The sequence below is a fragment of the Peromyscus eremicus genome, chromosome 20 (genome assembly GCF_949786415.1).
Source record: "Peromyscus eremicus chromosome 20, PerEre_H2_v1, whole genome shotgun sequence".
Lineage (NCBI taxonomy): Eukaryota > Metazoa > Chordata > Mammalia > Rodentia > Cricetidae > Peromyscus > Peromyscus eremicus.
The window spans coordinates 29298487-29323895 of NC_081436.1; the positions used below are offsets into that span (position 1 = coordinate 29298487).

Here is a 25409-nt window from a genome sequence, read left to right on the forward strand (position 1 = left end):
ATTTCCACTGTAAGTTGCCTACAAGACATCGTACTGTCCAAGAAACAGAGCTGTGCCTTCTCTAAGCCAGCTTCTGTCCCATGCCCTCAGCTTCTTTTTATCTATCTGGTACTAAATGGCTTAGTATAGCTTTCTAGGAAAGTAATACTGCTGCTCAAGCACCTTCTACTGACTTCTTGTGACCTTTTGTATCCAGGCAAAAGCTGAAAGGATACGTTTAGGGCCTGAGAATATCTTTCTTGATCCCTTCCTCTCACCAAGGCCAAATTCTCTATAAACATGAAATGTCTCCTCTACCTGCAGAACCCTCTCTTTTTTCTTGGCTTCTGTCCCTGGCCCTTCTGTGACTTCTCAGCCTGTTCTTCAAGTCCTCGTAGCTCTCTTGGGTTAGCCATGCTCCAGCCAGCTGCACCTGCACTGCTCAGATGCTGGGCATGGGGCACAGATGATGGAGCGCTTTCCTGCCCTCGAGGAGCTCACAGTCTAGTATGTCTCCTTCCTACTAGACTGAGGCTCCTTGAGGACAGGGATCGTCATACTCACCTTCCGCCAGGAGCACAGTGCACACGTGCTTCTACTGTAGCCATGGCTATCTTGTATGCAGTGAACACATCTGCAGTCGAGTTGGACTTCACCTTTGGAACATTTATAGTATGGCCAACATAAAGCATTTATAGTGTGTACTTTATAATACAGTTTATTGCTTGTATTTTCCATGAGCAATGTGCCACAATAATTAAATAAGTTCTGTTGTTGAAGTTTGCTTCGTTTTTATTACATCTAAGGCTTTATTAAAGAAGCAGGTAGCCCTTCGCTACACTGAGAAATCAAACATGTTGCCCAAATCTAGCCCCTCAAATACTTTCAAGCAACCCTTTGAGCAGATTCATCACTGCATTGTCCATAACTGACCTGTGCATTCACTGTGACTGTGAGAGCTAAGAAAGGGTACCTGCGGGTGCTTGTTAGCCCAAGGCTTAGCAAGATTTCTTGGCTAGACTTTCTTGAGTGAGCCCCTGAGATCCAAGGAAGCTATCCTCTTTGTGTCCTTTTCCATGCTCATGGGGTGAACCCATGGAGATGCAGAATGAGATTAGCTGTTGTTGGCATTTCTATAAAGTATGAACAGTTCCTCAATGGCAGTGCTTTAATGTGGTCAGTAAAATTTCTCATGTGCTCCCAGCATTTTGTTGTTGTTTTGTGACTGGCAGATATAATATGCATTAAACATTTGTATTGGAAAAATCCTTCCTGTGCCAAGGAACCATAATAAATAGCTTTTGGAGCTTCTGCTCAAAATGAGTATTTCCTAGCAATGACATCTTGGAATGAAGCCTCTGTTCCACATAATAAACAGCATCTGTCAGTGTGCTAGACTCATAACCAGTTCCTCAAGTCCTTTGTAGATAGTGAGGGCAATAGACAAGCGAAACTACCAGTCTAGCTTTGTACCATAGCTCCTATGTACCCCTTGGATTTTATTGATAGAGTAAACACACCAACACTGAGTTGAACAGTGATCAGTACATTTTCACAATTGGACATGACTGGGAACAAGTGTCCAAAGATTCACAGTCTAGAGCACCACCCAGAGCTGCCCTTCCCTGCCTCTGTTCTAGCAGTGGCTGCTTCTGCCTGCTTTGACCTTCATATTCAGGGAATCAATAAGCACATAAGGTTTATGGGTGGCCTCTTGTGCTTAAAGCTTAGCTGTGTGGTCGTCTGTGGTATTCTGGTAGTCTTGTCCCCTCTCCCATACCATTGTTACTGGTGTGTAGAGTCCTGTTTTTGAATGATGAATGCACCATTGTTAATTTGACCATCTTGTTGATGGTGGAAGTTGGGATGCTTTTCATTTGGGGGCTGAAAGACTAGTACCTCATGAACACAGCAGTGTTTGAACAGGAGGCTATGCTGTGTATGCTCACAAGCTTGGGATGTACGTGTGCTCTGCACAGGTTGATATTGACAGTTTTCAAAATGAACATACCACCTGTACTGCTCCCAACAGTGAGCAGAACTTGATTTTAGTGGCATTAGTTCTTTCAGGTTTTGTTCTGTTTTTTTAACCTTTGGAAACTGTCACTTATTTGAGCAATTCCTATTCACACAAAGTAAGATGTTGTAAGTGATGTGTAAAACAATTTACCAGGACTTCTGTGTTGTGAAGACCAAGTACCCACTGAGTAAGGAGGTGTGTGTGTTCTGAGCCGCTGTCTGTCACCGAGCTCTTCAAAAAGAGCATCTGTAGTGAACTTCATAGTCACAGCATCAAAAAGTGACACTTATTGAGCACTTTGTGTTACCTTAACATTGTGCCACAAGCTGTTCTTGCTGCCCTTGCCGAGGGAGTCAGCATTGTCCAGATAGTTTGTAAACCAAAAGATTAAAACTGTAATTAGGCTGGGCGGTGGTGGCTTAAGACTTTAATCCCAGCACTCGGGAAGCAGAGGGAGGTAGATCTCTGAGTTTAAGGCCAGCCTGGTCTACAGAGTGAGTTCTAGGACAGCCAGAACTATACAGAGAAACCCTGTCTCAACTTCTCCCCTCCCCACAAACAAACAAACAAACAGAAAACTGTAGTTAGGAACTTGACCTGAGCATAGGCTGCAACTAGGAGGCCATCAGAGGCCATTGGTGTAAGCAGTCCTACTACCTTGATATCACATGGCTAGCAGGTGCTAAGGTGCTTTCTTTTCAGACCAGAGAGCACTCAGTTGATGTTGAGGTTAAAGGAAGGCAGATGTTGCAGAGCTCCTCGTGTCTTGCATAGTGAGTGTTAGAAGGCATGACAGCATCCCCCACTTTCAGGGTGTTTGCTGTGTGCTATTTGTTTTCTTGGCAGTCTTAAGTATGCTACATTTTCTTCCTCCAGCCCCATTAATCTCAGACAATGGGGCACAGATGTGGATGTTGATGACAAAGGAGAGTCTACAGAAGTGACTTCATGCAGGCTGGGAGCCTACTCTAAAGACATACTTTGTCCAGAGCCTTGGTTCCAGCTTGAGGCTACTGGGGATTTGGGCTGTGTCTGTGACTTACGGTTGGGCTTTGGAGTCTTTGTGTAGCTTTATGTTGTACAACTCTGCGCTCAGCTTTATCAGCTCTTTTGGAAGAGTCTTTTTGGTCTGGACTGCAACTTAGCCTGATGGCTGCAGGCAAAAAGATCTTAAGTTTTTCCCATATTGTGTCTTGGTGTCATACCCACAAGACACCTCAGGAATTCACTGCCAACTTCACTTGGCCTGTGAGGCTGCTGTATAGTGCTAGCTTAATTGAGGTAAGGTAGAGGGGTGAGGGTGCAAATTTTCAATAAATACTTAAGCTGTGACAAGTCACTTAGTTTTTCTGTAGGAGCAGGATCACAGATACTTTTTTTTTTTTTAGGATGAAATGAGACATTTATCAAAACCTTCCTTGTGCAAGTGTAGACAACACGGTGTCAGCCTGGTAGGCAGTAGTAACAGCAAAGTTTTTTTCAGATCCAAAGTTACGAGGTACAAATGTTAGAATTTAATATAATTTTAAGGCAAGCCTTTCTTGCTACTGGTACTGGAACAGCTACACAATGTCTTTTTTTTTTTTTTTTGGATGGAGGGGGCGGGTTGAGACAGGGTTTCTGTGTGTAGCCCTGGCTGTCCTGGAACTCGCTCTGTAGACCAGGCTGGCCTCGAACTCAGAAATCCACCTGCCTCTGCCTCCCAAGTGCTGGGATTAAAGACGTGCCCCACCACTGCCCAGATACACAATGTCTTAAAGCAGTGTTCTAGCCCTTTGTGGTACTCCACTTGTTTCACTTGGCAAGCTTTGAATCTAGTGCTTGTATTGACTTAATGGTAGAAAGTACTGTGCACTTTTTAAAGTAATTCCCAGTTTCAAAGACAGTGTCTCACCAACATTTCCTTAGTCTTCATGCCAGTAGGTTCTTCCTTGGTACCATCATCTGGGGGCCAGTTATTATCCAAAAGAAAAATCTGTCGTCTGTTTCCCATTGAGCCCTTCTTAACTCCTCAGATGCCTGCAGTATCCTCAGCCTTCCCAGAAATGAAATGTAAATAGTCCATTTGGATTTAGCAGCAATTTCATACAAAGTTTAAATTGTTTCCTCTAAAAATTATGTATCTTACCTAATTGTTTCCCTCCATTGGTTCTGCCACACCTAAATAGTCACAATGATTCTCTTCCTGGTTATTTGCCCTTATTGTGGCTTTGTGTGTGGTTTGAGGACAATGAGACTTGGATTTCATAGTATTTCATTCTGAGTACTTCCATAGCTCCAGATGAGTGGTTCTCACCTTTCTAAGCCTTCGACCCTTTAATACAGTTCCTCGTGTTGTGGGGACCCCTCCCACACCATAGAATTATTTTGTTGTTACTTTGTAATTGTAATTTTGCTGCTATTATGAATCATAATGTGAATATCTGATGTGCTACTCCCAAAGGGTTCGTAACCCACAGGTTGAAAACCGCTACTCCAGACCATGTTGCAGGTACTGCTTTCTTGGATTGCACAAATCATCTAAAGGATAGACACTTTCACCCCTCATTGAAGAGCCTGAGGCCTAGAAGTCATGTGACTTGTCTTAGACTACACAACTCCCAAAGGGCAGAATCAAGGTTCGCCCTTCTTTACCTTCCAAAAACTCTGTTTTATTGCCCCATCCACAGTACACCCATCCTCAAGTTTCCCCATCTCTCCTATATTTATCTCTGCTCTGATCACTACCTGCTACCTGTCTAATTTGCAGCAGGAGACCTCTGGCTGATGGAGTGGGATCTCAGCTGTGACTTGCATTTGCTGTCTACCACCTGAGCCATCTTGTGAACCCCAGCGAAGCCATCAAACTGATCTCCTGTGGTTGCCATAGTTCTTTCACAGTTTTCTTTCTCCTCATACTCTTTAGTTTGCCTTGATAAAATATACTGGATTTTGTCTCGAGAGTTAGTGTTTCTTCCTTTCTGGAAAGTGAAGTACTGGAGTCTTCTCTAGGTGATTTCTCCTATACTTGAGCTTGCCAACAAGGTAGAGAAATTAAATTAGATGGAGAGATGGTACAAGTACAGGAATGTAGGAATATGAAAAATCAAGCATGTAATTTGAGCACATTGGGGTAGAGGCAGAAAGGTTGCAAGTTTGAGGCCTGCCTGGTCTACATGGTGAGAACCTATGAGGGTGTGTGGAGGGAGAAGAAAATCCTGAAGCCTGACCAGAAAAGAAATTCTCTGTGGCCAGAGGAGATAGGCCTCTGAAGCCGTCATCTCCTTCACTCTCCTCTCTCAAGTTTATGTTTTGCTTCTAGTGTTCACTCTGGGAATTGTAACATACATCTTTAACACCTCATTGTCTGTGTGGAGTTAATAATCAGACTTCATGAAAATGCAGAGGCCAGGCCAGGAAGTGATGACTCACACTTTTAATCCCAGCACTTGGGAGGCAGAGGCAGAGGCAGGTGGATCTCTGTGAGTTGGAGACCAGCCTGGGCTACACAGAGAAACCCTGTCTCAAAAAACCAAAAGGAAAAAAGGAAATGCAGAGGCTAGTTTACCACCACCTTAATCTATTATGCTCTGTTATTCATCTATATATGTGTATGTATTCATGTGTGTGTGTGTGTGTGTGTGTGTGTGTGTGTGTGTGTGTGTGAGGGAGGGAGGAAGGGGGAGGGAGGGAGGGAGGTGTCCTAGTTCTTTATTCACTGAGCCATCTCTCCCCCTACCCCCACATTGTTTCTTAAGATACATTGTTTTAGGTCAGGCAGGATACCTCAGCCAGTGTAGGAACTTGTCATGCAAGCCTAGAGACCCGAGTTCAATCTTGGAACCCATATAAAGGTAGGAGGAGTGGACCAACTCCACAGAATTTGCCTCTAGCCTTCTTCACACATGCCCACATATAACATCATGTACATACAAATACTATGGAAAATCTTCTAAGGATGTTTTTCTGTATCATTTCACTCTCATCTCCTTTGTTAATTCCAGTTACATGTTATTTGGGTTGATTTGTTTTGCTCACTTGTTTGTGGGTTTTGCTTTTAAGATAAGATAGACTTCACTATAGGGTCCTGAACTCAAAGAGCTCTTCCTGCCTGCCTTAACCTCCCAAGTGCTGAGATTATAGGCCTGACTCATCACAGATGGCTAAACCTCTTGATAGTGTCCTCAGGTCCAGGTCCAGCACCTTTCCTGCTGTCAGTGGTCTCCTCTTCTCCCTTCCTCTCCTCCATTCTTTTTTTCCTGTCTTTCATCTTCTCATTTCTTCAAGTTCCCTAACTCCTGTCATTTCTATCCTACCAATCTTCACCTCCTGTTGAGATTCTATCTCAGATATTGTATCTTCCAGTTCCAGAATTACCACTTAACTCTTCTCACATTTCCTGTTATTTCATTTTAAAACTCTTAACAATTTTTCTCTTATACCCTTGAGCTTCTTTGGAATCATTATCTACTAATTACATTTGAATTCTCTTAGAGTCCACTTCCTTCAATTTTTTGAAGGTTTTTATTTGGTTTTTCTCCTTAAAATGGGTCACAGGGCTGGTACTTGTTGTGTGAATGTGAGGACCAGGGTTTGGAGCCCCAGGCCCAGATAAGTACACAAGAGGGAGACAAGATTCCCAGAACAAACAAGCTGACTAGCTGAACCAGCAAGCTCTGGGTTCAAAAGACCCTGCCACACTATAGGTGGAGAGTCATTGAGGAAGATACTCACTATCAATCTCTGGCCTCTGCATGCATTTCAGTACACACATACACTACGTATACATATATGTGCCAAAAAGGTGTGTTTGTGAGTCACATCTTCATGTTTACTCTAGATTAATTACATCCTGGACATTATGACTAACTGGCTGTGGAAATTCAGTTACATTCCTCTTATGGATGCTTAGATTATATTCAAAAGTATTACCATGACTGACCTCGTATTACCAACTCTCCCTATGAGTGAAAATGTCAACAGGTCAGCTCTCTTGTTCTTTCAGCCCTTACTGGGCTGCTTGGAGTCTGTGTACATGGATAGCTCTAAGGTCTGTCAGATATTAGCAAAATTTCTACTCAGAAATTGAGCATGACTTTCCAGCTTTCTTCTTTCTGAGATTCTTCCTTCATTTTTGATCACCTGTGTTTGTTCCAAATTCGGCTCTCTGTTCTTTAAGCTCAGAAGACCCAGATCCACCTTCTAGCTGTCCCCATGAAAAACTGGGGTCTACCCAGCTGCTTGTCAGCTCCTTGCCACTGCTGGCTGTTCTGAGCCACCACGTGGTTGTGTGTCTATCCAGAGTTCCAGTGCAGTGATCTGGATCCAAGAAAGCTTTTAGATGCACCTAAAACTAGGAGGACACTGTGCCAAATAAGATATTAATAGAAGTGCTTTTCTTTTTTAATTAATTAGTTAATAATAGTATTGGGGCTAGAGAGGTGGCTCAGCCGCTAAGAGCACTGTCTGGTCTTTCAGAAGACCCAAGTGCAATTCTCAGTACCCACACAACTGTCTGTAACTCTAATTCCAATTAATCTGACATCCTCTTCTAGCCTCCATAGGCACACACATGGTAAACAGACCTACATGCAGACAAAATGCCCATACACATAAAAGAGTTAAAGTATTTTAATTAGAAAAACAACCTTGAGGTGGTTAGTATAGCAAGCGAACAGCAGAGCCTATTTCCCACTGTTTAAGTTACGTCATCAGAGAAGAGACAGTTACTAGGTGCCAGCACCACTGGAGCTGTCTGTCTGCTCTCACAAGCCCAGCTCAAGCTGTAGACTTGTTTCCTGCAAGGACACCCCCAGGTTGTAGAAAGGTCAAGTCCATTCCTTTGTGATGAGGCAGTGTTTAGTAACTGTAAGAGATCATGTTTCAGAGCTGCTGTTCCTGTGAACTTGCCAGAGCAAGCCCTTCCCCTAACCTTTCCCTTTGGATTTACTGCTGCTCTTTCTCTGGGTATTTTCCAGACCCACTTAAAAAACCCAGACTGAGTTTGTATCCAAAGCAAATGTTGTGATCCCAACCCTTTGTTTTGGTGATTAGAGTTTAATCCTTTTTTAAAAAAGTTTTTCCCATGTCAGATAAAGCAAAGTGTGTATTATCTTTAAAAATAAATGTTTTATAATTTCTAAGAGAAAAGTTTGTACCATAGTAACCCATAGTGACCCATCGCATAGGTACTTCAGAGATGAAATGGGGTCAGGGATGGCACATGTGAGGCCTTGGGTTCTATCCCCAGTACTTATTCACAAAAGAGTGAAAGGGATGTGTAAAAGTTCCTTCTTTTCTAGTGGCTTTAAGGCAGGAAGAGCATGGAACCAATTTGGATTTACTTGTATGTTCATCTTTCACTCTTGTGTTTCTCCATCATGGTGCTCTTTTTTTTTTTTTTTTTTTTTTTTTGGTTTTTCAAGACAAAGTTTCCCTGTGTAGTTTTGCGCCTTTCCTGGAACTCACTCTGTGTAGCCCAGGCTGGCCTCGAACTCACAGAGATCTGCCTGCCTCTGCCTCCTGAGTGCTGGGATCAAAGGCGTGCGCCACCACCGCCCAGCGGTGCTCTTCTTGATTGTGAATGATAGAACAACTTGCTAGGGAGAATAGCTCCCCAGTGTTACCTTTTCCTTTGGGGAAGCAAAGGAATTTGAACCCCAGACAACAAGTCCGTGTGGCCTTCAGCATTTATGAAACATTCTTGGCTAGGGACTTGTCCTTCTCCTGGAAACATGGGCATAGCATAGCAGACCACTTCATTGTTCTGCATCCATTTGGTTGCTCTCGAAGATGAAATGAGAAGATTCCTGGGCTTGCCTGCCAGTGGGGTTGTGAGGCCAAAGAAGAAAGTCAGAATAGTTCTTAGAGCCTCTGTGGCTTTGACAGTGAGTTGGCTGCTTTGGTGACTTTTTTTCTTCCCAAATGAGGAAAACAAGAAATAAATTTAATATTAAATAAAATTCTCCTTTCTGCTTTCAGGACTCTTTTCCTAGCTGTGGTCTGCAAATAAGTAGGCATAATCATCAAGTTTTCTAAGTGACAAGTTTTTCTTATTCCATCCATTTGCAAGTTAACAACTTGTAAACCTCCATCCAGGAAAAACCATGGGCTCATTGCCCATGTACATTAGGCAGCTAAAAGCTTTCCAGTGGAATGTATCACTATTAAAAATATTGTGAGTTTGGGAAAATATGCTGCAGTTTGACCTCCATGACCCTACACGTCCTCTTTTGCTGCCTTGACTCTTAGCAGCTGCAGAGAGTGACTCTGTAGGGGCCCCATCTGTGGGCTAGCCACCCAATGTCAAATAGATCTTTAGGGTTTATTTATATTCCTAGCTTCTCTGAACAACAAGTTATGGATTCTCAGGAGCATTTGATAGGGCTATTTCTGGGGTAAGAGTGAATGTTGAGCTGGAAGGAATAGCTTCTCAGTTATCTTTGCGCTCTTTGAGACAAAAGTCTGGCGTGCTTGATCACACATTGGAGCCTCACTGGTGTGCAGATGCTCTTTAGTTGTCCAGGAGGGCTTAGGCCCTGCAGGAACAACACAGAAAGCTTACCCTCTATGATTAGGCACTGAAAGGAAGAGTCAGGCAGTACATTCAAGGTGATCAGAGAACGGGAGCAGTAACTGTAGACAGAAGAGACTGGCCTGGTGGAGTCTGAGAACATCCTGATAGCAAGGCCCCTCACAGCACCTGTGTGAGGTCTCAGCAGATAGGTGGACAGTAGGTAATCTATTTCATAAAGCATGTAAAATAGAAAGCCTTGGGGACTTTCATTGCTTGAAAGAAAGGTCCCACTTAGCCTTCCTGCTGCCTGCCTATATTTTAGTTTGGTTCAAAAAAGGACTTTAAATTTTTTACCTTGATTTTGTTGGGCTTTTTGGTATTTTACAGCTGTAAAGTGCAGCCGGGCGGTGGTGATGCACACCTTTAATCCCAGCACTTGGGAGGCAGAGGCAGGCGGATCTCTTTGAGTTCGAGGCCAGCCTGGTCTACAGAGCAAGATCCAGGACAGGCATCAAAACTACACAGAGAAACTCTGTCTCGAAAAACAAACAAACAAAAAAGGCTGTGAAGTGTCAGGATCTGTTATCTAGTGTTGGTGAAAGAGAGCAGGGATCTGGAGATCTTACCTAAATGTGCTCCTCTCTGGTTTCAAACTGGACCTCCATCCCATTGGCCATCTCCAAGAAAGTGGTCTCTAACCAGCTGTGAGCCCAGGTCAGTGCCCCCTTTCCCAGACTGTGACCTACTCTACACAGGTCTCCACTCATCCCTACACACGCCCTCCCTTGGCCTTGGGGAAGCTATGATCTAAGTTGAGCTGCCCATGTTCCCACTGATGAGCTCATGAAGCCCAGTGAAGCCTTACTAGCTCTTGTTGAAATGATGCATGTTCTGAGTTTGGCAGTGCATTAAAAGGCACATGTCAATGGCTGCATCGAAGGCCTGTGAAAATTGACTGCTGACTTAGAGATAGGAGTGTGGGTGAATTTGCCAAGACATAGGTGCCCTTTTATACTGAGAAGTCTTATTGTATTTTGACCCTTGTGGGCAAGGTAGCCATTGGCTGCTGGGGACATTACTTGATGAGAAGTTGTGATAGTTTTATCCACTTTAAAAAGTTTCTCAGGTTTCAGAGCCTGTAAAGAGAAGGGGATAATAAAGATTGAACCCAGGGCCTTGTACATTGGTTAAGCAAGTGCTCTTCCACTAAGCTGCATCCTGTGCTGCTGAGGAATTTTTAAATTTTAAGGTAACTTGGTGTGTATGTGTTTGTTCTGCTGCTCCTCGTAATTGGTGCAAAAGGAAACCAGAATCGTCTTGGAGGAAGGATGGGCCTCATGACTGAAACTTTTTTAAAGAGACAGTGGATTTTCTTTGAGAATAGTCCCTTTTCCTTTGAGAGAAAACCTTCTTTAACATGCTGCAGTGGTGGCTTGTTGACTCAAAGCCAGCTATGGAATGAATTTTGTCTGTCTGTTCCTGATTCGGGAAGTGACTGAGAGGAGCAGGCTCCAGCCTCTAGCCGGCAGGAATGTCTTTTTAAACAGTCAGGCAGCTTCCCAGATTAGAAGGAGTCTATGCAGCTGATGTCACTATTTCCTGAGTAATTCTGGGTGGTTATTTACTGTATCTGGCTGCCAAGGGCCAGAATCTGTGAATGAGCCTCATTATTAGGACTCCAGGTTGCAGGCATGGAGGGAAGAGCCGATTATTGCCACAGTTAAGGCGAAGATTTCAAAGACCTGCCGCCTACCGAGCCCCAAGGAGGCGGTGAGGAGTAGGGGGGCTGGCCACGCTCCCTGGGCTGCATTCTAAGGCGTTTACAGGATGGCACACAGCCAGGACTGAGACACCGCCCGCATTGCCACGGAGGCCGCTGTGCAGCCTGGTGGTGGTAAGTGGGGCATTTCTAGCTTAGAGCAGGCAGTGCTTTAGAAGCACCTGTAAGTACTGTTGCCGTTTTCCTTGTTTTCTTGATGCAAGAGTTAGTATACTATTGCACTGAACTAGTGGGGAGATCTTGGCCCCTTGTGAGTTGATCACCATGTGCTGGTGAGTTGGAGCTATGTGGGAGTCTGCTTTCATGCAATCTGCCAGAGACATGTAGCTACTTGATACAGAGGTGCTTAGGATCTCTCAGGGTCCTTCTGTTCTGCGCAGGATAAACTCCAGCGTGCATACAGTTCATCTTGTTTGGCCTTTGTTTCATCAGGATCTTTTTCTTACCAACTGTCTTTCTTACCTATGGCTGTTATTTAAGTACACTTGCCAGTTGATACCATGACTGTTCTAGAATCCTTTTGTGTAGGGCTAGAAACCTGATCACTTCGTGTATATAGGCTCCTTTCTCTGTGACTGTCTTCTACTGGGAGTAACTGGTGTCCCATAGATGAGTAGGGGCGGGTGATTGGCTGTCAGCTCCCCTTAACACAAAATGTGTTGTTTCTCCAGCACAATCCTGGAGGAAGAGAAGGTTCAGCAAGAAGAACGGATGAGGATGGAGTCCAGAAGACAGGCGACCGTGTCCTGGGAATCTGGAGGGAATGATGAAGCACCACCCAAGGTAGCTGACACTCCTGCCCCAGCTTTGAGAATCCTCTTGAACTAAATCCTCTAGAACTGCAGTCTCTGGGAGTAGACTTGTCTGTTCAACCAGCCCCTAAGTTATTGGAGGAGTAGGCACTGTAACATACTTACCCTCTTCTCTGTAAATTGTTCAGTGTGCAGCTCACCCTGTAGAAGCTGGGGAAGCCAGCAGCTATGAGAGACTTGATGTGAAACTGCCTTTCCTTCCTCGTGGTGCTCCCAGGAGGTTTAGGTGGGACTTACCCTTCTCTTGTTGGCAAGAGAATTAGAGATCTCCCAGTCAGTCAGGGTTAAAACACCAGACTAGGCCACGAGCACTAAGGGTTTGCTGTATTTCAAATAAGCACGCTTTCACCCACCTACACCCCTTTTGCTTTGGTTTTGCCGGAGCCTTATGTGCTGCTTCTGAGTTGTGGCTGCTGGCTAGGTGGTGGAGGGACACTGCATTTGCTCTCAAGCTTTGTCACGTTCGGCATGACATGACACCTGGCCTTCTCTTGTCATGTCCTCTAACCTAGGGAGGAAGGCTGCTGCCTTTTACAATAGCCGGCCAGTAGGTGAGGGTTTGGGACCCAGATGGCCTTTGCCACTTTGCACACCGTAAAAAAGTCTTCACTTCCCTTTGATTTTGGATGGGGTAGACTCTTTATACACCAACTTGAATAAATAATTTAATTCAGACCTTTTTCTGAAAAGTAAAAGGATAACAGGCTTTTTTTTTAAAGTTGTTCCCTGCTATATGATATACTTTGTTAGCTAAAAAAGTATTTTGTTTTGAAAAGTAGGAATCTGGTAACACAGAAACTGCGTGAGTATTGTACCAGGTGTTTTATCATGGTGTCTGAAATCATATGGCAATCCCTTGTTGAGCTGTGAAGTAGTGAACCTGGCACTCCCTGGAAGTGAGCATAGGTGGTGAGCTCAGATCAGTCTACAAAAAGCCTCATCAACCTAGTTCTTCACAGAGGGCAAAACCCACCACCTGAGGGAGTGATACTTTGAGACAGGCATTGAAGAACCAGATGTTGTTCCCAGTTTAACAATTGCAACAACAAACTTTTTCCTTACCTACAGAAAAGACACCAACATTTTGTCCCAGAACTACTGGCCCTCCGTATGGGCTGTTTACCATTTGTGTGTGAGTTTTTGTTTTCTTTTGTCTTAATTTGATTTGGGGATTTTTGTCTTTTGCCTCCTGCCTCAGCCTCCCGATTTCCTGTGACAACTGCAAAGTAGTCCCATATTGGGAGGCAAGAGAAATCTCATCACTTAGTTCTCAGGCCTGGGGTCAAGCAAATCTCTTCATTTGAGGCTTGGCTGGTAACAGTCTAATGACAGGGTGCATTATTCTAAACCTCATTCTCTTAGTTTATAGGACGGAGATGTTAGTACTCCTGCCTCTTGGAGACCTTGTTGGAAATGCACCCGGTGGCACTTCTCTAAGCTAAGAGTAGCTCTGCCACAGAGTTCAAACTGCCAGTGCCTAGGTATCTTTAACTTTTCCTAATACTCTGTTGGGTTTTGGGGGTTTTTTTGGTTGGGTTTTGGGGTTGTTGGTTTTTTGTTTTGTTGTTTTTGTTTTTGTTTTTTTGAGACAGAGTTTCTCTATGTAACATCCCTGTCCTGGAACTATCTGTAGACCAGGCTGGCCTCGAACTCACAGAGATCTGCCTGCCTCTGCCTCCCGAGTGCTGGGATTAAAGGTGTGCGCCACCACTGCCCAGCTATGTTGGGTTTTAAATTTTTCATTTTGACAGATTTATTTTAAATTAGGCTCATGTGGTAGAGGTGGTTTTGCTTCTTCTGGATCATAAGTAAAAAGACTAGCTCATAAGTTTTTAAGTATCCTTCCTGTGTGTACTCAATTCCCCCACTGGTGGTGCTTCCAAATTCACATTCTGAGGCATTCTTCAGGATTCTCCTCACCCCACCCCACCCCACCCATTTATTTGTTTAAAGCAGAGGTCAGTTAAATGCTGCCTGATCCAGTTCATTGCACTTTTGTTGGCATTGCACTTTTGTTGGAACACAGCTTCACGCACTCATGTGACCATTGCATAGGCCTTCAGACCAAAGATGGTCTCCTAGTCCTGCTTTACTTCTTTGACAGTTGAATGAGTAGGACTATTAGTCAGTGTCAACAAACTTCACCAGTGAACACTATATTCCCACCACCATCACCACGCTCATACCCTAAGAAAAACTCACAGTTTATGGAAGAGCAGCCCTGATGAAGTGGTGCCATGTCGAGTGAAGGCCTGTCCAGCACGCACAAGAGGAACATGTTATTTAAATTGGTGAACTTGATGGACATTTTCTCATAAAATAAAGGGAGTAAAAGCCCTCACTTCAATGAAAACCATTCCTAAAACTTTAATTTTCAAGCAAAAATTCTAATTGTGAGTAACTTAGCGCCTTGACCATGATAATTTCCAGGTTGATAGGCTGTTTTGGAGGTGTCACAGCAACATTAACATGTGGTTGTTAGAAGTTATTGTTAGAAGTTAACTTCCTGGGAGATACAGACAGACATCTGTTCACTCCAGAGAGGGTGTCAATGATCAAGTCCAGCTTGCTAGACGAGGTGATGTCTTGTTCTTACAGAACTGCCACTGTCCTTTCTCACCTAGCTGTCAGGAGTGCAAGGCATAAGAAGGGAGCTGGTTCGTGCAGAGGCATGAGGCAGAGCTATCCTAGCTTACTTGCTTTAAGAATGTAACTCACGCTGGATAGATGGCTCAGGAGTTAAGAGCACTTAGTGCTTTTGGAAAGGACCTGGGTTTGATTCTTAGCACCTATATGGCAGCTCACATCCATTGACAACTCCAGCCCCAGGGGATCTGATGCCCCCTTCTTACCCACAAAGGCACAGACACACACATGGTGCACATGCATATATGCAGGCAAAACATTCATATGCGTAAAGTAAATCCAAAAATTGTTTAAAAGAATGACTCACTGTGTGATGTTTAGTAGAGGTTTTGCTTTGTTCAGGCTGATTTCTTTCATGTTATTTTTTATTTGGTGAAGCATAAATGTATTTGTTAGAAGAGTAGAATTGTGGCACAGAAGATTTGGGATTCCCACTAATGTCGACTGTGGGAGCCTTTCTGCTGCACCTGACTATTGTGAGCCTGTTTAAAGTTCAGTGTAAGGATGGTGATACGACTTTACAGCATTGTTGACAAAACGATCTATTCAGTGTATACAGGATACACTGCGTAAGCCACAAGTGTGTGTTTTTCCCAGTGTTTTACATGCCACTTTCTACATTTAAGTGGATAACTATCATACAGCTGTTGTCCCGTCTTGACTTCAGAAGCCTATCCCATACAGTTAATGCACTACATCATTTTCTTAATCACCACCTTCCTGAGCTGTTTGATTCTGTTTAGCCACTCATTAGTTGGCAAAAGATATTGCTCTCCCTTTCTAACTGTTATGAGCAGTGTTCTTAAGAACGTGTATGTGTTATGTGGGCTTAAATCCTCATTTCTCAGGTGGGTTTGCTGGGTCTTATGGTAATTCTATGTTTTGTTTTCTCAGGGATCAGCCTAGTACTCTACATATCAGCTGCTCCATTTTATGTTCTCAGCAGCAGTACACTAGGCTGATTCCTCCACTGCTCACCTCACTTTTATTTGTGTCTTCTTTCTTACTATCCTAGAGGTCATAATACAGTCACTCATTGTGGTTTGGAAATTGCCCAGAGGTGCTAGGCATCTTTTTTGGATCAGTCTGTATTCTTTTGGGGTCTATTCTGTGTTGCCAGCTTTGTCCACTCTTAATCAGATGGCTGTTATTTTAGTACTCACCCGTGGGAACTCTTATCTTGCTGAGTACTTAATCTTCAGTTTGGCCTACCTCCTATGGTGCCACCTGTAACACAAGTTTTTCATTTTGGTGATATAAATTTTATATATGATTTCCCTTTTGTCCATTGAGTTTTTGGTGTCATACCCCTTCCACTCCCCATCAGGTGATTGAAAAGATTTGCTCCTGTTCCCTTCTAATGCTGTTACAGTTTGACCTCTTAGATTTAGGCTGTGAATCATTTTGAGTTAACTGTCAGGTAAGTTGTGGGGAAGGGTCAGTTGTTGAAGACTCTTCCCTTGCTGAAGTGTCTTGGCTTCCTTTGATTGTTCAAGTTTATTAGCAATATCTTTACTGTGAGACATTGTTTTTTCAGAATCAGAAGACTCATCCTTATGATGCTTTGTTGATTTGTTCACAGCCCAGCAGACCTGGTTATCCTAGCCCAAGGTCCAGTGAAGGATTTTATCCCAGCCCACAGCACATGGTCCAGACCAATCACTACCAGGTATATGAGTTGTTACAGATATACAACATGTTACTTGACTGGTCAGCACTTATGTGGTGGGAAGAAGCTGAATTCATTTCTGTTCTCTGGTTTGTCTATTTATTTTGGTGAGTGGAAGCTAAGAAGCTAGTCGCCTTGGTCTTTGCCTTGACTTTCATGCCCTTCCAACCTCACACAGGCCTACAACATTCATCAGTCACATCTTAAAGCAGGCAGGCCAGCATCTGTGGCAGTACTTAGATCCATTCTCTTCCCGCCTGCCTCTAAGGGGCAAGGAAGAACTAATACTGAACTGTAGTTTTTCCTGAAGACAAAAATGAAATATAAAGCACTGTCACTGTAAATGAAGGCAGATGAGATAGATGGCCTGCAGATGAGTGTGTGGAGGAGTGCTGGGTTTAGAGCAGCCATCCAGGAGCAGAATAGTTAGCCAAGGGAAGAACATTAACATTGAACTGTAATCCCTGGATAGGCCCCATTGCTAAAGAATGCTAACACCATAGTGTCAATGTACATACCATGGCCCCATTCTTTAGAAGGCATCTTCGTGCCCTTCCCAGCCAGTCAACCTAGTCCTAGCGGTCACCACCCTTTTGATCTCTGTTACCTGGCTAGCAGAGGTATGTTTTGCCTGTTATGGAGTCTGATGTAAGTGAAGTGGGGTGTGTGCTTGAGGGGTCAGGTTTTTGTCTGTGACAGGGTTTACTGAGGACATTCCAAGGGTTCCTGAGAGCAGGTTTACATAAAGGACTCTTGGGCCAATATGAAGAAAAAAATGCTTAGCCAGTACTAAGGTCCTAGGGGAGAAGGTAGGCACTCCTTAATAGAAAACAAAAGGCCATAAGTGGTAGTCTAGGAAAATGGGTTACTGGGTAAGTTTCAGACTCTGTATACAACATGTCACTCTCTACACACTCATGTAGAGCCAAAAAAGATTCCCATCACTAGGAACTAGTTGAGGGGTGATTGGTCAGGCCTGTGTTCTGGGAGACACTGCTTCATGATAGTCACCCTCTGGAGCAAGGAGAATAGGTCCCCAAGTTTATTCATCTACTATCTAGGCACTTAGAACATGAAAAGGAAGTCTCCCACTCCTCCTGGAAGGATGCATAGTGGAGTATGTTCCAGCTCAGCAAAAGAGCTGAATCTCTGATCAGAGCAGTGGGAGGTGTGTGGATAGGCTAAAGAAGACAGATTCACTTCTGACTAATGAGAGACTAGGTGCTGGCATACAGCACAGCCACCCTGCAGAAGAGCCAGGGACTACCTACCTGGCTCTTCTGGAAGTCAGTGCTCAGCTGACCCTGACCCTGAGGGGGAAATAGACAGCAGCAGCATCTACTTTCTGGGGTAGCTAACAGTTCTGTGTGTCCTTACAGGCATGCAGGAAACTGGACAGGCTTGAGGACATGTTTGCAAGGGTCTGATCCCACTACTTTGGAAGCCCCTGAAGGTTATTTAGAAAACTGCAATAAGTTACACAGAACCTCTTCTTTCTAAAAAATTTTGGAAGTTCTGTTAATAATGTAGGACTTTTTAATTAAAAAAAAAATAGTGGTGTGGGGGCTCGAGAGATAGCTCAACAGTTAAAAGCACTTACTGCTCTTGCAGAGGACCCAGGTTGGGTCCCCAGCACCCACATCAGGTGCTTACAACTGCTGGTAACTGTAATTTCAGGGAATCTAACCCCCTCTTCTTTCATCTAGCACCTGCACGCAAGTGATGCACATACAGACAAGCAGGCACATACACACACATAAATATATATAAAAGTAGAAAAAAACAGTGGTGTATCACTAGTATCCAATAGTGGTGTATCACTAGTATCCAATAGGGTGTTTTTTTTTTTTTTTTTTTTTTTTTTTTTATTAATCAGATACTATCCCTGGGAAGTTTGAGCATTTACCAGTGCTCAGGGACCTAAATGTGGACAAACCTTTGCTGAAGGACAGACATGTTGATGTTTGGGAATGTGAATTTCAACATGCATTTATCTCATCTCACCAAGTAACTGGCAGCTCTGGCCATATGACATCCTGAGTCTGCTCCCTGTTCTCTCAGTTGAAGAGAAGCCATTTCAGGAGACCTTCTGCTTTCCTTGTGTCTGGGTTTTGTTATCATATCCTCCTGAACATTCTCTCTGAAATAGAAGACATGGCCTCTCCCACCACCATCAGCCTCTTGTTCACCGGAGAAAATCATTTTGGATTTTTGTTGTGGTTTTTATCCTTGTTTGGAATGAGTTTGTAACTTTGGGGGTTTTTGAAAAGATCTCACTATGTTGCCATGGCTGGCCTGGAACTCATAATGTACACTCCTAGAGATTTGCCTGCTTCTTCCCCTCAAGTGCTAAGATCAAAGATGTGCATCACCACACCTGGCATGTTTGGAAGTTTGGGGACAGGATCTCAATATGTGACTGTAAGCTAGCCTGGGACTCACTGTGTAGATCAAGCTGACCTCAAACTTAGGATCTCCTGCCTCTGGCTTACAAGTGCCAGGAATATAGGCCATATACCACCATGTTCAGCTCTACTGTTTGGTGGGGTTGTGTTTTGTTTGTTTATTTGTTTTTTTAGACAGGTGCTTACTTTGAAGCCCAGGCTGGCCTCAAAGTCTTGGCCTCTTGCCTTAGCTTCCAAGTGCCAGAATTACATGCTTTCACCACGATGCCCAGCAGGTATTTCATGGTTGCTGTAGCTCTTGCTAGGGCATGGTGTTGAGTTGGGGAGGAAAGGGAAATCTGGAGCTGAACATGAAACAACTGTATTGTGGCTCCTATTACCTTCATATCCAGTGACCTTGAGTACTTCTGTGATGTACAGATTCCAAAATAAAATAATTTCTTCTTTTAATAGCATATGGTGTAGAACTGGGTGGTGGTGGCACACGCCTTTAATCCCAGCACTTGGAAGGCAGAGGCAGGTGGATGTCTGTGTTTGAGGCCAATCTGGTTTACTGAATGAGTTCTGGAACAGCCAGAGCTACACAAAGAATCCTGTCTTGAAAAACAAACAAACAAACAAAAAAGAGTGTGGTGTGGGTGTGGGTGTGGGTATGTGGGTGTGTGTCCATGCACACCAGTCCTTGTGTATGCAGGTTTATGTGGAGGTCAGAGGACAACTTTGAGTGTCACCTTCAAGAATGCCATCTACCTCCTCCTTTCATTGGCCCAGAGTTCACCAATTAGCATAGACTGCCTGGCCACTAAGCCTCAGGGATCCCCATCACTGGCATTACAAGTGTGTGTCACCATGCCCTGCATTTTTACTTGTGTTCTGGGAATCAAACTTAGGTCTTCATGCTTGTAAGGCAACCTTCACCAACTGAGTTAGCACTCTAGCATCAGAAGTGACTAACTCCTTGTGTCCTGGGATATACTCAGATTCATTGTCGAATGCAGAAGCAGAGAATTGTCTTACCTGAAAGTTTCTTTAAGCACCCGTGTCTGGACTGGAGAGATGCCTCAAAGCGTGGTGCTCTTGCAGAAGACTCTAGTTCAGTTCCCAACATCTACATCGGGCAGCTCACAACTGCCTGTCTGATGCCTTTGGCCTGTGTGCACCTGTATTCTGATGTACATACCCACACAGAAACATATATATATAATTTTAAAATAATAAAAGTTAAAAAAAAAAATTTTAGCTTAAAAAAAAAAAAAAACTCATCAGGGTACTGGTGACACACGCACACCTTTAGTCCCAGCACTCAGGAGGCAGAGGCAGGTGGATCTCTGAATTTGAAGTCAGCCAGGGCTTCACAGAGAAATTCTGTCTCAAAAAAAAAAAAAACAAAACAAAACCAAAAACAAACAAAAAAATTCGTTTATGTGCCCTATCAGCTACCTGCTTTCCTGAGCTCCTGGTCACCTTCTTCCATGTTTATTCCGAGTTCATAGTTGATCATATCTCAGTATTCTTTTTCTATCCTGCACTTGAGGACCCTTGTGATTATATTGGACCCATCCAGATAATTAGAGTCTCCAGTTGTGTCCATGATTTAGAGGCACATCTATAAGGTCCTTTTTGTCAAATCAGAGAATAGACATGTTCAGAGGATCAGAGCTTGAATCTGGGGCCTTTTCTGCCTACTGTGTGTGTTCTCCTTATTAGGAGTTGTTTGGTTTTGGGCATCTAGCAGAAGCTCTGTTCTATCAGAAGCTTACACTGCCTCCTGAATCACTCACAGGTCTCTGGCTACCCGGGTTCCCATGGAATCCCAGCCATGGCTGGCAGCATTTACCCAGGTCAGGCATCTCTTCTGGACCAGACAGAATTGTGGAATCACAGACCTCAGGAGATGTCCATGTGGCAGCCCAGTGTGGAGGTAAACAGAGTGTTCTTGCTATGGCCAACGTTAACAGACAAAGTGTGGTTTAAGTCACCTGTTATTTATAAATCTGAAATTGCTTAATTGTGATTATTTAATTCTAAAATCTAGATACCCCATTTAGCCAGTTATATCAGTCCATACCAAGAATTCCAGATGAGGCAGGAGGAGTGAGTTCCAGTCCAATCCGAGCTGCATAGCTAGGCCTTGTCTCAAACAAAACAAAGGCTGAAGAGATGATTCAGCAAATAAAAGCACTTTATCAGAGCAAGCCTGACAACCTGAGTTGAGCCCCAGTACACACTGTGGAAGAAGAGGACCAAGTCCTGAAAGTTTTCATCTAACTCCATCCACATGTATGGGTACACATATATAGTAATAATAAAGGCAAATGTAGGGGGCTGGAGAGATGGCTTAGGGGTTAAGAGAACTAGCTGCCCTTCCAGAGGACCCAGGTTCAATTCCCAGCACCCACATGACAGCGCATAACTGTCTGTAACTCCAGTTCCAGAGGACCTGACACCTGCACATAGACATACATGCAGGCAAAACACCAATACACATAACAATAAATAAATCTTAATTAATCTTTTAAAAAGAGAGAGATGCCCCATCTACTCAGTCTTTTCCAGTTTTATGTTTCTACCCTAAGTGCTAATGTATTCTTTTGTGTGTTGAACAGTTTCTTAGAAGCAGCCCATACACATGAATATTAGATACAGTAAATCTCAGCCTTCAGAGAGATGGCTGAAGTATGTCCACTGCTCTTTGACTTAACAGTTTTGAAAGACCCACAGCACAAAGTAGGAATATGAGAACGGACTCAGGAAACTCAATATTCTGTCGACAATGTCTTTTCCAGGACTCAGCAGCTTTGGACCTAAGAGGGATGGGTCAGGTGCTTCCCCCTCACCTGATGGAAGAGCGGCTAATCCGACAGCAGCAGGAAATGGAAGAGGACCAGCGCTGGCTGGAGAAGGAAGAGCGATTTCTGGTAACCACACTGCAGAGCACTCAGCCCCATCCAGGTCTACCTCACACGCTACTGCAGAACTCTGTTTCTAAAGCAAAAGGCTTACTTTACATCTGATCCCAACCCTTGCCATCATGGGCTGTTTGTTATTTTTTTATGATATTTTAGGAATCCAGTTCCAGAATTTTGTAGTGTATTATGGCTCAGAGATTTCTCTGGGTTTTTTTTTTTCCATTGCCACATTGTTTACACAGAAAATGTTAGTGTGAAGGTAAAACTTTGATCTCAGCCCTCTAGACGTGTGCTAACATAGCTGCACGTCCTGTCTGCCTACTGCCCGTGCTGTAGCATGTCTGACAGACGTATCTGGACCTTGAAGAGAATGGTCTTTCAGGCAGCTCTTGCTGACAGCCTCATTCAGAAGTCCCTTAGGGACAGAGAGCTCTCTGTTTGATCCTTCTGGTTTGCTGAGTCCTTGCCTCAGCACTGGGGTTTGTGAGACTTGTTCTTTCTCCTCTCCAGCCCTAGAAAAAAATGTAGCTAGAAAGAACCAGGGTTCCTGCTACTTCCACAAAGTCTTTCTTAGTAGTTTTACCTGGGGAACCCAAACCTGGCTTCTCATGCTTTGGCTGAGTCATTATTCACCAATGTCACATGCATTGATTAGATTTTGTCAGTTTGATACAGGCTAGAGTTACTTGGGAAGAGGGACTCTCAGTTACGAAAATTCCTTCATGAATCTGTAGACAATTCTGTAGAGCATTTCTTAATAATGATTGATGTGAGTGGGCCCAGCTCACTGGGCGCAGTTCCACCCCCAGGAGGTGGTCTCCAATCGTGTAAGAAAGCAGGCTGAGCAATCTATAGAGAAAAAGTAGCATCCTCCATGGCCTCTGCCTCAGTTCCTGCCTCTACATGGAGCCTGACCTGAGAGTTAAAAGCTGAAATAAACCCTTTCCTCCCCAAGTTGCTTTTGGTCATGGTGTTTTGTTTTGTTTTGTTTTGTTTTTGTTTTTCGAGACAGGGTTTCTCTGTGCAGCTTTGCGCCTTTCCTGGAACTCACTTGGTAGCCCAGGCTGGCCTCGAACTCACAGAGATCCGCCTGGCTCTGCCTCCCAAGTGCTGGGATTAAAGGCGTGCGCCACCACCGCCCGGCCTGGTCATGATGTTTTATCTTAAATAGAAACCTAAGATACCACCTTAGTGTTGCCCTTTATGCTAAGAGACAAGGTACAGAGAGGGCAGGAGCCAATTCTTGTCCTAAACTCTTTGAGGTCTATGGCAGGAAATATTTAAATCAACCAGTGGTGGTATTGTAAGGTATTGTTTCAAGCTGTACTCTGCAGACTTCATCAAGGTGTGATTCTAACTTCATTCGTTGGATATAGCTTTTTCTTTTTGAGAGGGGGTGTGTCTGCACTGTGTTGACAATTGAATCCAGAGTCTCATGCATCCTAGCTAATTGCTCTAACACTGATCTACACAGGTTAAAGTACACTCCAGCAGCTTGAATGCAAAGGCTGCTCTGTTTAAACTAAAGTTAAAACAATGAAAGCTTTTACACTTAAGCTGGTGGAATGTACTTTAGCCTGTGCAGACAGCTAGTGCATTGAGTGTACTCTTGGAGAAGTCCTAGGGCCACCTAAGGGAACAGCCAGCAGTTGCGGGCATGAGAGCCAGATCACACTGGGAAGGTTCTGTTTTTCAGTATTTGTTTTTATTTTTTTTATTACATTGGGCGGGGGGGCATGGCTTGAGTGTGCTCTGGCATGTCTGTGGAGGTCAGAGTACAACTTGGAGTCGTGCAACCAGGGGATGGCCTCAGGTTATCAGGCTTGGAGGCCTGATACCTTTACTTGATGAGACATCTTGCCAGCCCTCAGTTGCAGCACATACTTCGTATTTCAAATGTCTGCCCCTTCAGAACAGTACATCGTCTCTTAACACATGTTCTTAGCAAAGGTAACAGTGAGAAATAGGACAGTAAACAGTAGCAATACTGCTTATATTCATATGGCATTTTCTATATAATGTTCCTGTATAAGTCATTCAATTTTCACAGATACCCTGTACAATTAGGACATGATAATCTTAATCTTTTGTCCAACCCCTTGGGTGCCATGTGTGCCTCATAATTCACTGGTTTTTTTCAACCACTAAGAAACTTAATGTGTGACACAAGTTATTGTTTTAATTCTCCATTAAAATACCAGAGTCAACCATTAACATTTCTACACAAAATACAAATACATTACAGGAAATAAAGGTAATTTATTTTTATTTGGTCAGGTCTTACTACTAAATCAGATACCTTTAAACTAAAAAATGCAAGTTTAGATTTTGGGAGTAAGGCTGAATAAATGGACTTGTGTCTCTTCATTGAGGTAAGGTGCAGATACAGAGCAGTGGTGTGTCAGCACTGGGAACCTATACTCCATGCAGAGTGGCCCTCCAGTATTGCTGCATACTCTTCTCTGTGGGACTGGGGTTTACCATGCTGAGCTGTCACGTCCCTTATCACATGGATTTACATTTTATATCCCTTTGGAGAAAAAGAGTATCCTGTATTTTCAGGATCTTCAATTAGTTAAGGCAGATCTAGATTTTAAGTCATGCCACAAAATAATAATAATGGTAGTTGTGGTTTAATTCTCCTAATCTGAGTAGTCAGTTTGGGAGTGAATCTAAGAATACACCCATTGTTCCCTGACCTTTATCTTCAGCTTTTTTTTGTTCAGAAAGCCTCCCCACCGTTTACACACACATATACAGCATATGCTGCATTCATTCATTCATTTATTTGTTTGTTTGTTTTTCAGAGCTGAGGACCAAACCCAGGGCCTTGCGCTTGCTAGGCAAGCGCTCTACCACTGAGCTAAATCCCCAACCCCATATGTTGCATTTTAAAAAGAAATTACTTGAATTTGCTGATAGGTTTCAGTGCAGGTTTGGTGTATGTGGCTCCACTGAGCAGAGGTTTGCTGCCGGTCACTGTGGAATGCTATCACCAGGTTTCTGTGCCAACTGAGGTTAGAAGAAAAGAGGAGCCCTGGGCCTCCTGTGGTGCCGAGGAGACAGCAGAGTCCAGATGATGTGTGAGCTAAGGCTTAAAAGAGAGACTGGAATTTGCAGAGCAAACAGGCACAGGAAACACATTCCAGGCAGTGGGAAGAGCGTGGGTACTGACGTGGGGTCATGGGACTGGCTTAGCCAGATGTGACCCAAGCTGATCTCCTGAGGGAGTTGGGGAATTCTCATCCGAAGGCTCAGGGTAGGCAAGCTTGGTTTTCTTTGAGTATATGTGCATGTACTGCACCTCTCATTCTGAAGCTCATGGTGAGTTCTGGTGAAGGCCTAACTCTATGTGGAGTGTCTCCAGCCTCTGAGTAACTCAAGTGTGTGTGCATAGCCCATCTACAGAGCTAAATGACACATCCCCAAATCCCTGACTATAATGTCCACCTTGATGAGTCTCCCTCCATGTGCAGCAGCAGGGCCTACTGGAGTGTCTTTACAATTCAATTCTAATTTATCCGGTATAGGTTCTGTAATCTCTGAGGAGGTCCCTGCCTTTGCTACCTGAATAAAGTGCTGTCTGTCTGTGAAGAGCCTCACCTCTCTCAGCTCCTCCTTGGCACTGAACTTCCCAGTTGTGCATTTCTGTGTGATGTACTTTGTTGTTACTTAGGACTTTAGCTGCTGCTGT

The 25409-nt window shown here is 43.8% G+C and overlaps 1 protein-coding gene across 1 annotated transcript in view; it reads left to right on the forward strand.

The window, feature by feature from the left end:
• Ptk2 (protein tyrosine kinase 2) overlaps window positions 1-25409 on the forward strand; it is a 226562-nt gene that overhangs the window by 175392 nt on the left and 25761 nt on the right. Inside the window, exons 24-27 of the mRNA XM_059247674.1 lie at window positions 11946-12057; window positions 16315-16401; window positions 20590-20727; window positions 21593-21724. Coding sequence (XP_059103657.1) covers window positions 11946-12057; window positions 16315-16401; window positions 20590-20727; window positions 21593-21724 — 469 coding nt within the window. The remainder of the gene's footprint in view (window positions 1-11945; window positions 12058-16314; window positions 16402-20589; window positions 20728-21592; window positions 21725-25409) is intronic.